The sequence below is a fragment of the Meleagris gallopavo genome, chromosome 20 (assembly GCF_000146605.3).
Source record: "Meleagris gallopavo isolate NT-WF06-2002-E0010 breed Aviagen turkey brand Nicholas breeding stock chromosome 20, Turkey_5.1, whole genome shotgun sequence".
Classification (NCBI taxonomy): domain Eukaryota; kingdom Metazoa; phylum Chordata; class Aves; order Galliformes; family Phasianidae; genus Meleagris; species Meleagris gallopavo.
Window position 1 is genome coordinate 3,008,064 of NC_015030.2, and position 12,915 is coordinate 3,020,978.

Below are 12,915 nucleotides of genomic sequence, written 5' to 3' on the forward strand. Positions count from 1 at the left end.
GGAAAACCAACATTTCACACATGCACAGCAGGTTTGAAGATGTTCATTTTCTGAGCAAAGGGCCCAGTTGCCAAACAAGAGGCTGTGTTTGCCCAATGCCCGACTCCCTGGGGACAGCTCGAGGTCTGCCCAGGTTCTCATGTCCCAAAGCACAGCTCCGAAATTGCAGCAACAACACCAACGTCAGCTGCACTAATTCCTTTAGACTCAATAAGCCAAAGAGCCTTGATTCACACAGCAGCAGGGGAAGTAAGGAAAAAAAAAAAAAAGAGAGAGAAAAGCAACATTTTATTGAAGCCCTCTAAAGCCCAGATGCCTATAACTCAACCGCACCGCTTGTGGCATAAAGCCTGCATTGTGCACGTCGGCTGCCGACTCTCCTGGGAATGCCTTTGATGGATTTTGACAGTATCCTGACCTGAAGTAACCTGAGGCAGCCCTCTCCCTCCACCCCGCGGCCTGGTGCCTCCAAAGGCCTCTCTATTCACCTCCCCGCAGAGGGAGATGTAATTACATCATTCCTCACGAGCCAGCAGTCATGTCCCAGCTGCTTTGAGCGATTTGCCCTCTGAACCTGATGTTACCGAGGAGGACGCAGCGATGCTAACAATAGACTGCACTTGTTGGCCAACAGCTTTGTTGAGCATGCTGCTGATCTTCTCTATAGGGAGGCTGAAATGCTCTGAATGGGGCAGACGTGGCCCAAAGGAGGGCATAGAGTTCCAGGTGGTCCCCAACGAGGCCAGTGCCAAAGAGCTGAGATGGCTGAAGACAGCCTCTTCCCACCCTGGGGATGGATTTAAGGGCACCTTTAGTGCTGCAGTTTAGCTTGGGTCTCCTCACCGCTTCAAGGGCTGTGGGGAGGTGGTGCCCTTTCCAAGGGCACACATCACTTTTGGTTTGGGGCACCATGAAAGTCTTCTATCATTTGGAAGAGGGAGGTGAGAGTTATTCAAAGGGACATCATTGTGGTTTAGGATAACAGTTCCCTGCAGGACCCATCCATAGCGACCCATGCTGCAGACCTCATAGAAACCACACAAATAGGTCTGATCTTCCCTTGAAACGTTTGTTTCAGCAGCCACACAAGGGCCTGACCAACCTCAGCTTACCCAAAACCAGCTTCCAACCAATGAGGAAAAGGAGTTCTCGGTCTGTCCTACATTTGCTTAACATGCCATCAAGAAGAATGGATGAATCTCTCTGCAGGTCCTCACACCCCATCCCAGAGCTGTATTTCCTCACCTCCACCAACCTTCCCCATCCACCCCACGGCTCCAGCTAGGCTCTGCTGAACATCATCATCGCTCTGACAGCAGACACAGGAAGAGAGACAATCTTCAAGCAGAAGTGAAAATATTGACTGCAAAGTAATTGCAGAAAACCACCTTACTGAGGAATACCCTTTGGTTTCATTCAGCTCGTACACGCGTGCGGTGTGGTGGAGGTGTGGAGGAGGGAGGCACACAGCTGCTTCATCAGCACTTCAGTTTCTCGTGCCGTACATCACCCACGTGCATTCGTATTTCTGAATAACTTTTTGAAGAGCAATCAGACATTCCAAGTATCAAAAGCTCCTGAGGAGGCCCAGGCAGGGTTGGAGCACTTCGTTAGCCCTAGGTTTGAATCAATTGATTAAAAGAAGCATCCCTTCCTCCTGTTGGTAAGCTCAGCAGAAGGCATTCAAAGGGGTTTGGGGGTTTTGTTGCAGGCCAGGCTGCTTTAAACCAAGCCAGCCAGCATTGCAGCACCTCGGCCTCCATGATGAAAGCTGCCAGCCTGACATCAGCACTGGTTCAGGCTGAACAAAAAATACCCACCCACACCCTTCAAACTCTTGTTGGCAGCTCTGTAATTGCAGCCATACTGGAAAGGGCATCATAGGATGAGTGTCCTTCCTGGAAACGCAGAGCGCAGGCTTCCGGGAGCAGATGGTAAAAATAGAAATGTGGTTTCTCCAATGATGCTGCATTTCTCAGTCGTATTTCTGAGCCCTCAGCAGAAATGACTATGGCTCAACCAACTACTGCATGCAGCCTGGGCACAAGGGCTTAAGGGCAAAACATCATATGAGCACACAAAAAAAAGAAAAGATCTTGCCCTGATCCTACTTCCACTAATTAAAAAGCTGAATAAATTCTTTTAATTCTTACTTGTCAAGTTTGCCTAGGCTTCCTTTTTGAAAGGACAGCTTTCCTGTCACAAAATTTGGCAACCGCTGGTTCACTCGGCCCTGACTAATCATCTTTCTAAGTGTACCTCCAGCTTTCCTACCCCCTCAGAAAGCTCTTCCAGAGAAAGCCAGAATAACTTTCACCCTCCAAACAGCTCCCAGAGTGAAACACCACTCCAAGCTACATCAGCACATCTGCATGTCAATCTCTTTTTAAATATAAAATGGAGATGTTAGCCAGGAGCTCAAACCAGCAGAGCTACATCCAGCACACCTGTGCTTAACACAATACCTGCAGCCACACACAAGGGGAAAACGTGGCCGGATGACGTCGAGCAGCTGGGCTGGAAGTCACGGACACCCAGTCACAACACACAGAGGAGCTCTCTCATCACTCTTTTGTTTTACAAGGCTTTCCTGTTCTTCGCATGGGATAGGATTACATGGTTTTCTGCAAGCACTGCACTTTTCCTAGCGTGTCAGTAGGAAAATGCCAAGCTGGGGAGCAAACCCAACATTTGGGCTTGTGCTGATCCCAGCCCCTTGGCTCAATGGACATCATATGGGGTGAGGAAGGATTGTGCTCCTTAAAGCAAGAGGTTGATGCTATGAATAAACTGTACAGAAACAGTTCAGTGCTTTTCTGAAGGCAGAAAGAACCATCTCCATTATTTGCTGGAAAGTTAATCTGAGCTCTGTGCTAAGCAAAAAAGAACTCAGTGTCTCCCTCCCTCTACCACCACAATTCAGCCAATATTTGGTACAGAACAAGATGATGATTCAACAGCTGGTCCAAAGCAATGATGCTGCAGTGGAGAGCCACCTCTAACTTCTGTGTCTGAAGCAGGGATCTTCGTTGCTTTATATCTTCAGAAAAAAATCACCTTCTCCAGCCCCTTGCCTTAGCTCATTTCCAACATTTGGTTCAATGTGCACATGTGTACAGGTTTCCAGAAGTAACTTGGAAAATAGAAACCACTGGCCAAGAACTATTTAAACCTGCAAATAAGTTTAATGAAATGCAGACTTTCACATGCTGTGGCACGGACTGTGCCAAGAGAATTGAGTTAATACCACATCCTTCCTGCACAGAATAAAAAAAGCACACTGTAAACCTCACCAGTAGAGATGTGATGACCTTCGCATTCTGAGAAACGTCAAGACAAGAGCCCATAAACCAGAAATTTATCTTTTCACAGAAATGTCTTCCAAGAAGGTATTAAAGTCCTAAGTACCAAGGAACACTATTTATGTAAACAGTTTGAGGGAGAGATTTGGTACCAGGCAAGCTGCATTTGCAACAGCTTTCAAAATGAAACTTGGCTCAGCATCTCTGGAGCATGTAAGGGTTCTCTGGGGTTGCACTGCAGAGTCAATGCCTTTCTGCTGTTCCAAGATGCAGCACCCATTCTGACAAATGAGCTGAAAGGTCAGCTAGAAACACAAACAGCCATTTGTTGAAAGGAGGGGAAAAAAAAAAAGGAAAGAAACAAAAGAAATTGCACAGCAGTTTTTATTCAAGCATCACCAGACACTATTAAACTCTACCTCCCAGCACAAGTGGCTCCAACCCAGGAGAAATCCCAAGAAGTGTCATAACTTCACAACGCTTCTTGCTGTCCCATCTCCTCTGGGCTGCCTACTGCGTGTCCCCAACAACTTCTCCCTTCTCTGTTTCTCCTCCTGCCACATGCAGCCATTGCTCAGCCTCCATTGCTGCCTTCTGGTCTCTTCCCACTCGTTCCCAGTGTGGAGCTGGGCTCCAGGCTTGGTGCTGATGGAGAAAAACTCATGGCAGAGCCTCACTGGGACAACATTAGTGCAGCAGTAGCGAGGTCAGCACTTAACTGAGCTCCTGCACTTACCCCTTGCATCACCAGTCCTATGAAAATCCTCAGTTACAGTCAAGCCTGCAGTGTATCACATCCAAATAGCTGTACTGAGTAAACCAAATCTTTGGTTTAATTCCCTCTGTTCAAATTGCACCAGCAAATAGAGCCCAGCAAACAAGAAGCAATTACACTCTCACATGCTCCTGTGCAAGCAGCCTCAGTAACCACCTGTCATTTCTTTGCTTTCTCTCTCTCTCCCTGCAATTAAATAGAAAAGCAGAAAGCAAGTGACTGCTGGGAACCTCTGCTGTATGCCCACAAGACACAAATATAAAGCCATTAAAAAATAAAATCAATTTGTTTGTCCCCGAGAGAATTCCTTTGTCCTTCCTTGAACCCCTGCTGCTCCATCAAAGACCAGGAATGGAAAGCTCTGGGCAGGCACAAGGATGGGGCTGAGATGCTGGGGGTCAGAGATCCCCTGAGGGTTGCAGGACCTGGGGTCTGGTTTTGCTCCTGCCCCACAGCTGCAGCACCGCACCTCCATGCAGCCTCGGCACCCCCCAGCAGCACAAGACAGAGCAAATATTTCTTCTGACTGAAAAACAACAAAGATTTATGGCTTGGCTCATCATCCCCTCCTGAAATTCACTGCGAAAATATTTTTTTCTTCTAAAGAAAATGCCATTCCAGAGCCTTGTAAAAGCACACGCTAGCCAGATCGAGGAAAACAAAGTTATAAGGGAAGTTCTGATGTCTTGTTTGGTTTGGTCTGTGACAGACAGCTAACAAAACACTCCGTTCAGACAGCGTGCAAGGGCAGGAGATGAGAAGTTACACGGTGTCGTCTCCCATATCTCTGCCAGAGCACCGCAGTCAGCACCCATGGGCTGAGCTGTGCCAGCAGCACTGTGCAGCCCCATCCCCAGCTCTCCTGGCCATTAATGCCTCCTATGGGGAGCAGGATAGAATTAAGTAACGAGTGGTTGGTTAAAGTTAAACCCTCAGAGCGGGGTAATGACAGATCAAAGATTAAGTGATTCTTAAAAAAAAAAAGAAAAAATAGCACTTTTGCATTCACATCCACGCAGGCCCTTCTCCTGCCTGCTTCTAGAAAGTGGATTCTTTCTGGTACATGGGAAAGCTCTGAAGGAACACAGTGAGTGTCGTTTTAAACCCAGGTTTACTGGGTCAGCACATTCTTATAGAGGGCTCAACCCCACACAGGGAGGTGATGGATGTGATACCACTGCTCTGTGAGCCCCGCAAAAACTTACTTTAGGTTTTATATTTGTAACAGGAAAAGCTTTAAGATATATACATTCTTTTTTTTCCCCTCTTTTCTTGTCATCCTCAGATCATTGACCTATCCTACACGGAATTTTTCCTTTTTTTTGCCTTACATTTCTCACTCCCACTTAGACCTTGACTACATTGGTGTAAATCTCCTGACAGCCCCACTGGGGCAGAGCTCCATCCTGCACACACAGACGATCCTGGGGATGGGTTAAAGCACTGGAAAACCCAGCCAGGCTCCCCATGCATATTTAACAAGTCACAGCTTTGGGCCCAGGGCGGCTTCCAGGTACTCACATAACGTCACAGTGAATGCTTTCTGCCTTCTACAACAGATTACAGCTAAAGAGATTTTCCACCCTGCAAATCGAGCCCCCAGCGCAGGCAAATTCTGACCTAAGTTTCTTATTCCTCCAGGAAGGTGGAGGGACAGGAGGAGGAATGCAGCTCCCCCATCCCCTCTATAACTACAGCCTCAGGAATTAGCAAACTAAACACTTTCGCCGAGCAAGCACAGAGCATTATTAAAGACTGCCAAGCAACTCGGCTGGATTGCAGACCTGGTGGTGGGGACCATCTCCCGCAATACATAAAGGTCAGAGCAAAGCAGAGCCCCAGCTGCCCGCACAATTCACCTGACTGCTTATTGGTTTTGACTGCCCACTGAGTTGGGAAATAAGCTAGCGGCATTCGTGGCCAGTCTAGCAAAAATAAGCTATTTTCTTACAGCCTGTCCCCTGCAGCTGTGTATTTATCATTGCTGTTCCACTGTCACCTCGTCTGCCCACTGCAGAACCAGCTCCTGCCCTGGCAACATCAAAGGGCAAGCGGGGCCACAGGAGACTCCCCCATTTGCTTGGGGGAAGGAGAGATTAAATTAGGACATCCCTCCCGTTTTATTTTATTTGTGGTTGAAGACTTCTCAGTTCAACAGTTTCGCCTTATTGAGCTTCACTGATTCCTGAAAGCATCAGCCCTGCTCAGTGTAAGAGGGTGTAAGTGGAGCATGTGTGCTGCCCGTGCATCAGAACTGTGCTTCAAAATCATTTCACACAGGAAGAAACCTAAAAAGCTTTGCTCTTAAGCTCTTAATCATACCCAGATACCAATAAGCGTTCTTAATTTCCAGTCTGCTTTCTCAGGCCAGTGAATTAATAGCTTACAGGAAATAGCTGAATACTGTCCTCCATTAGTTAACTGGATTTATCCAGTTCTGCTTTGTTTTTCAGATGCCCATTTGAGCACAGGACCTCCTATCTATTAATATTCTCAGCCAGGTACCCAGCATTAATAAAGAAAACATAACAAAACTAAGTGGGGAGATGCCATCAAGATAAAGGGCCATTTTTGTTAAAGTTTGACTTCTTTACTACACAAAAGTGGGTGGGTAATGAAAGTGCTTTCAATTTACCTCCTGAGCCCTAACAATCAAATTACAGATAACCCCACGAGCGCATAATGGGAAAGGCAAATTATGCTTGTGTAAAGATGGATCCAGAGCTTGGATGCCATATTCCTGAAATACAGAACTCAGGGAGCAAATAAAGGTCCTTTGGTCCTCCTGCGCTTGGCCAAAGTACAGAGCCCTGTTTCAGGTTGGTAGAGGAGCAAGCTGAAGAACAGGAAAAGCAAATGACTCTCAAGGGACTTTCGCCCTTTCCACAGGAATTTGATCCCAGCAGACCCAGACCAGCAGTTTGGGTGGATCACCGCTCTCAGAACACGGCTGGGAGCTTATGGCTGAAGAACGCTCCTGGCAAAAACTCCATCTACCTGCCAGTATAACAGCCCTGGAGTATTTTAACCCAGCAGAAGAGATTAGAATCAACAGAACTCAACAACCTAAACGAGTTCTGCAGCTTCTCGATGGCCTTGGGCCAAAATGTCACACTGCCTCAGTTCCTCCATTGGGCTTCAGAGCCACTGAAAGCACTCGCTGAAGTCAATGGCCCATCTGCACGGATGGGAATTACGTGGGGGTCCAACCCAAAACCTAATCTGAAAACAAAACCATCTTCAACTACCCATTGCCTTGGGTATCAGGGAGAACACAGCCATCAGGATGCCTGAATGGTGAAGCTGACCCTTCCATGGGACTGCGAATTCCCAGTGATGTGAAATACATTTTTTCGCTGGCCATCACCAGACTAAAAACCATCCTGTGCCAGATTTCAGAAATTTGGATTAAAGCATATCAGTGTACAATACATATTTCCTCCAATTAGGGAAACCTTTAGAGAATGTGGTAAGGCAAACTCAGAGCCAAGCTCCCCAAATTTGGAAAATCGTAACGACTTGCCGTGTCTTTCAACCTTCCCGAGAAAAGGGAAAGGCTTATTCAGAACCTGTGTGTGTTTTCTGCTGAATTATTTGCAAAGCTCTGATTAAGTGGGAAAGAATGGCTGCAAACTAATAAAACTTGAGGTTTTCTAATTAAACCACAGGCACCCTGCCAAGCATTGCTGATTTGTTGATGCGCCCTGCAATGTCAGGACTCTGAGGACACAACAGGTCATTAAAGTATTAAACAGATGACTTACACTCTTTAATCAGAGCCGGGATGCCAAGTTAGGAAGAGAGAGTAAACTCAAGGGCAGAGTACAATAATTATCACCAGGAAACAAACACACCGTTGAGGGAAAGTCGAGAGAAATTGCGAGTGATTGCTGGAATAGCTATTGCACAAGGAAAGGGCTGGATCACCAAGCCCCACACCTGGGTCTTTTATGACCAAAGCACAAGCTTCAGGCACCCAACCACAAAGAGACCACCGCTGACTGCAGCAGACTTCCTCCCCAAACAGACTGATCAGCAAAGAGCATTTATCTGGGGTTTTCACACTAAAAGCAGAAGCAGCTACAGAAGAGAGAAGATCCACAGGCTGCAAGGGGTCCCGAATGCATTGCTCCATAGAAGCCTCGCAAGCTATTTGGCAGTTTCCCCAGACATATAGATATTTATAGGAGAATAAAAGTGCTCATCTGACTGAGTAGTGGAAAGAGTCACGCATGGCATTTCCATCGTGTTTCACCCCCCATCACCCCTCCCTAGCATCAGAATCCGAAAAAAGGCAGAAGAAATCATTTAAAATACAATAGAGATCCCTCGTTTGCCTTGAAGGCTCTGCTGATGAACTATTAAAACACTTCTTCTGTCCAAACAAGACACTTGGAGCGTGAAGCAGATAAGCCTCCTGCATTGTTTTATAACAGCGCTGAGAGTCAACCAGCATCTGTCAGAGCTGAAAACACAGCAGTCCTAGAAAAAGTGGTTTAATGTGCCTATCGGCGAGGAAGGCTGTAGTCAGATTCAGCCCTCAGTGTGACTGCTGAAAGTCTCTGAAGAAAAATACCCAAGATTTTACGTGGAGTGAAGAGTACTGAATTCTGAGAACAGCGCAGCTTGCACTGAGATGGTGAGCACACTCGACTATAGCAAAGCTCAAAAGAAACCATATCCATGTGCAAATTAAGAACAGAACAGAGGGGATGAGCACTCTTTCCCTTGTACTATTTTTATGCATATGCAAAAACAATTTCAACTTTTCTTTGGGGGAAAAAAAAAAACGTATCTTAACTTTTCTTGGTAAAGTGTGACTTGCTTCTTGCTGGCCTGCCTGCATCTGCGTCCTCACAGAGAAAGGAGCACTGACTCTGGGAACATTCTCCAAATAACTGATCAAACAATGTCTTTAATGTCTTCTGCGATGGAATTTTACTACATAGCTAGCATTCTGCACAGCATATTCATCTTTGAAGAAATGATCTTACAGAGAAAGCAGCTCTGCAGTTGGTGCCAGACCTCTTTGCAGCTTTTGTACAGTGCAGAAGTGGTGAAGTCTACTTGAAACGCACAGCCCTCAATACTGTCCTGCGAGTTGCACGCAGAGCAGGAGCGAAGAAAGCAACTTAAATATGTGAATATTTGCGTTTTTTTGTTTTCATGGCAAACACGCCATCTGTCAGTTATCAGGGTTACTGCATTAGCCCTCAGCCCACTGCTATCTGGCTGTTAGGAACTGTTTTCAGGGTCGAAACAAGATCTGCGGAAAAGATCTGAGCAGCCAACATCTGCATGGCAGCAGAGCAACAAGAATGCACAAATGTATTAATCCAGGGTCCTGTTGTGGAAGAGAATGGGACTCAAGCTCTTCAGTCATCAACCCAAAACAGGATGGGAGACACGCAGCCTGGAAATACAGCGACAGCCTCATCAACCACACTGCTGTGTATCAAGTGGCATCTCAGCCACAGCACAAGGTATCGTGCTGCCCACTCTCAGCAGCCTACGCTCTGCTCCTTGGGCTGACTTTTGGGACACACTGTCCTCCATCTGTTGCTGCTCAGGTTGCACTGGGCTTCTCCCCTTCCAGGAATCAGGGATAAAACCTAGAGGCGATTCTGCATGGAGGAGAATTAGACACCACCTATCTGAAAAGAATTTCCCCTTCCCTGTCATCCTTCACCAATGCTAGTTATTCTTCTACTCAAACTGCCTACTTGATTAGCACAACTAGGTTACACCTACAGCTTTTGCTCTCAAATGGAATCACAGAATGGCTCAGGTTGGAGAGGACATCCAGTTCCAACCCCCTGCCATGGGCTGGTTGCCAACCACCAGATCCCATCCAATCTGGCCTCGAATGTCTCTGGAGTATCGGACTTCTGAGGCTCGTAAATTCTTTTGTGCATTCCCCCTTCCTACAAACTTTTGTTGGTATAAAACTCCTCCCTGCAGAAACCTGATTTGCAGAGTGGTTGAGAGAGAAGACAACACTGGCACTGTGCACATAGTGTCAGCCTGCTGGAGGCTTTGCCACTGCATAGCAATGCTCCAGAAAGTGAACTAGGAAGAGCTGAGGAAGGAGCACACCAGAGACAAAAAAAATAATTGGGTCAGCAAGGAGCAGTAGTCGTAGAGGAAAAAAAAAAAAAAAAATGGAAAAGGAGTTCCTCCTTGTTTAAATGTTTGTTATTCAAAACATGCATGGGGTTTTAAAAACTGATTAAAAAAAGCGGTTAGCCAACTGCTGCAGCAAGGCTCGGAAGCCCAGTTCACACTGGAGTTCACTGCAGGGTAAAGCCAGTTCCTGTGATTCACCCCAGGCCTGTAAGGGGAGAACCGTTCACAATGTAGCCCTTAACAAATCATTTGGAGCTCAGCCTGTGCTACCAGCTTCCAAAAAACAACGACAAGGAATTAAAAAAAATATATCTATTCTTCTGCAATAGCCTGTTTATAAAACATGCCCTTAAAAGCACATGAAATTCAGACCCAACCACTTTCCCACTCACTCACTCACTCTGCCATCTGTTCTGCATCCAGTACAATACGTGAAAACATGACCGATATCCCAGAACTCACCAGAAACTGTGTGCAAATCAGATGCAATCCCCCTGCTCATCAATTCGTACTGGAAGCCTGTAATCTTCCTGCTAATGTCCTGCTGGGGGGTGGCCTCGACAAACAGCCCCCCCTGGTCATAGCCAAAGCAGTACACCTTGCTGGGGCTGCGCTCTCCATCTCGGACCAAGAGTTTCAATTCTCCAGTTTTTTCCAAATAAATATTTGCTCCTGCAGAGTCCTTGAAGGGCTTTATGCAAACAGTCAAATGTTTGTAGGAGGCGGGTGAAGTGTTGGGTCGCAGGTTGACTATGAGCGCTCCCGTGGGATACATCCACTCTATGGAGCCTTCGGAACAGCGGAGGTAGACCTGTTCGACATCCTTCTTGTGAGACTCGTGAGTTAAGCCACTGAGGGAAGAAAGAAAGAGAAAGTTAGACAAATGACAGAGCTAGTAAAGCAAATGCCATAACCTCAAACCTTCAAAGAGCCACATCAACAAGCGCAGGAAATCTACTGTAGGGCTGAGTGTTAGCCCAGCCAGCTCGGCAGCTGCCAGAAGCATTCATCTTAATATTAAAGGACAATTTTTAAATCGTCTTCCAAAAGAAAAAAATCAAACCACTAATAATTGACTTCAACATTAAGTAGGATATAAGCACATGATCAAACGCAGCTAAATTACTACAGCCTCGATTACTGCCCATCAGCTGAGCTGTGGCAAATGACTGGGTGCATACCAGTGAAACACGTACACTGCAGCTCCTTCCCGGTGGCTCACACCAGCACAGTCTCCAGCCTCACAGATCTGACCCCACCTTTCTATGAGTACTTTGTTCCTCTTCCAAGTCTATATTCCCAATGGATCTGAAACTGGGAGAGAAGCCAAGCTCACCCCGTGAGCTGGAGCAAGGGGATGCTCTGGTGCTGCTGATACTCCCACCCCAGTCTCCAAAATAGGAGGTGGGGAAAAAGACCTCCCCCCACTCCTCATTCATAGCTAGGAAGCACGCAAGTATGCTCCCCTACTTCCCTCAGCATGAGGTTACACTTTCACTGCTTAACTCCAAAAGGCTCTGAGCTATGGGTGCTCAGCGGGGCCAGTTCGTACTGCTGGGACAACGGGACATCACCACTCCTTGCCCAGCACGGGGACAAGAAAACAAACACCCCAGCCGTCATTTTGAGGGCAGTAATCACAGAGATGGGACCGGAGCAACATAGGGATCCCAGGCCTGTGGGATGCTCAGGCTGAAGGGAAACCTGCAATAAATCCTACAGCCTGCTTGTCCGTGGCATAAAGCAGGAATGGCTCTGAGCAGCTCTTGCTGCATGTTGCTGCTACTGGGCCAACCCTGCACAGGTTCTTTACCCAGACTTCAAGCACTAATCTTTACCAGTACTTAAAGAGCGGCTCCGGGACTTGAAGGCCTAAAGGAAAGCTGGCGAGGGCTGTGTATCAGGGAGCGTGCTGATAGGAGAAGAGGAACAGCTTTCAACAAAAAGAGGGTAAATTTAGATTAGATATTGAGAAAGATATTCTTCACTCAGAGGGCGGTGAGGCCCCAGAACTGCTCTGCACATGGAGCTGTGGGGCCCCAACCCTGGAGGTACCACAGGCCATAGATGGGCCCTGGGCAGCCCGAGCTGGGGGACAGGCAGCCCATGGCAGGGGTGGGGCTGGGGGGCCTTACGGTCCACTCCAACCCAGTTCCCAAATATAAGGATCTCTTATTCTGCGCCCATAGAGCACCACCCACAATGAGGCCCTGAATGCAGCTCCCCAATCTGCTGTTCAGCACTTTGGAGAAACTCCCATTTACCAGATTAACCAAGAAAGGAAAATATGTAAAAAGGATGAAACAACTTGTCTAAGGGTACACAGGAAATCTGTGGCAAAGACAGAATGTGTTTTAAAATAGTGCAAGTAATGACATCAATCTTGGTTTCTCAACAGAAACCTCCAAATCGACAGTTCTTCACCCCAAAGACACATTCACGTGCTGAATGGGGTTAAAATTCAAGCATTTAGAAAGTAACAAGAAACTGTTTGTAAAATGGGGGGAAGGATGTAGGGGGGGTGAAAAACACACACGCAAACCAACATATGGTTTGCATTTACTGTTGATGTGACTCATTATTGTGAGTGTCAGTGTGACCCACTTGATAGAGGTTACACGAGGAAGCTCAGGACAAAAAGTCATATTTAATAATAATATGCCTGCAAACATGTGCTTCTGAATGATCTTGAAAGCCACATCAAGAACACAG

General features: G+C 46.8%; 1 protein-coding gene across 1 annotated transcript in view; it reads right to left on the reverse strand.

Annotated features, from left to right (window-relative positions):
• Positions 1-11,073, reverse strand: part of METRNL (meteorin like, glial cell differentiation regulator) — a 15,690-nt gene extending 4,617 nt beyond the window's left edge. The window contains exon 1 of the mRNA XM_031556298.1: positions 10,666-11,073. Coding sequence (XP_031412158.1) covers positions 10,666-10,978 — 313 coding nt within the window. The 5' untranslated portion in view covers positions 10,979-11,073. The remainder of the gene's footprint in view (positions 1-10,665) is intronic.
• Positions 11,074-12,915: the final 1,842 nt, after the last annotated feature.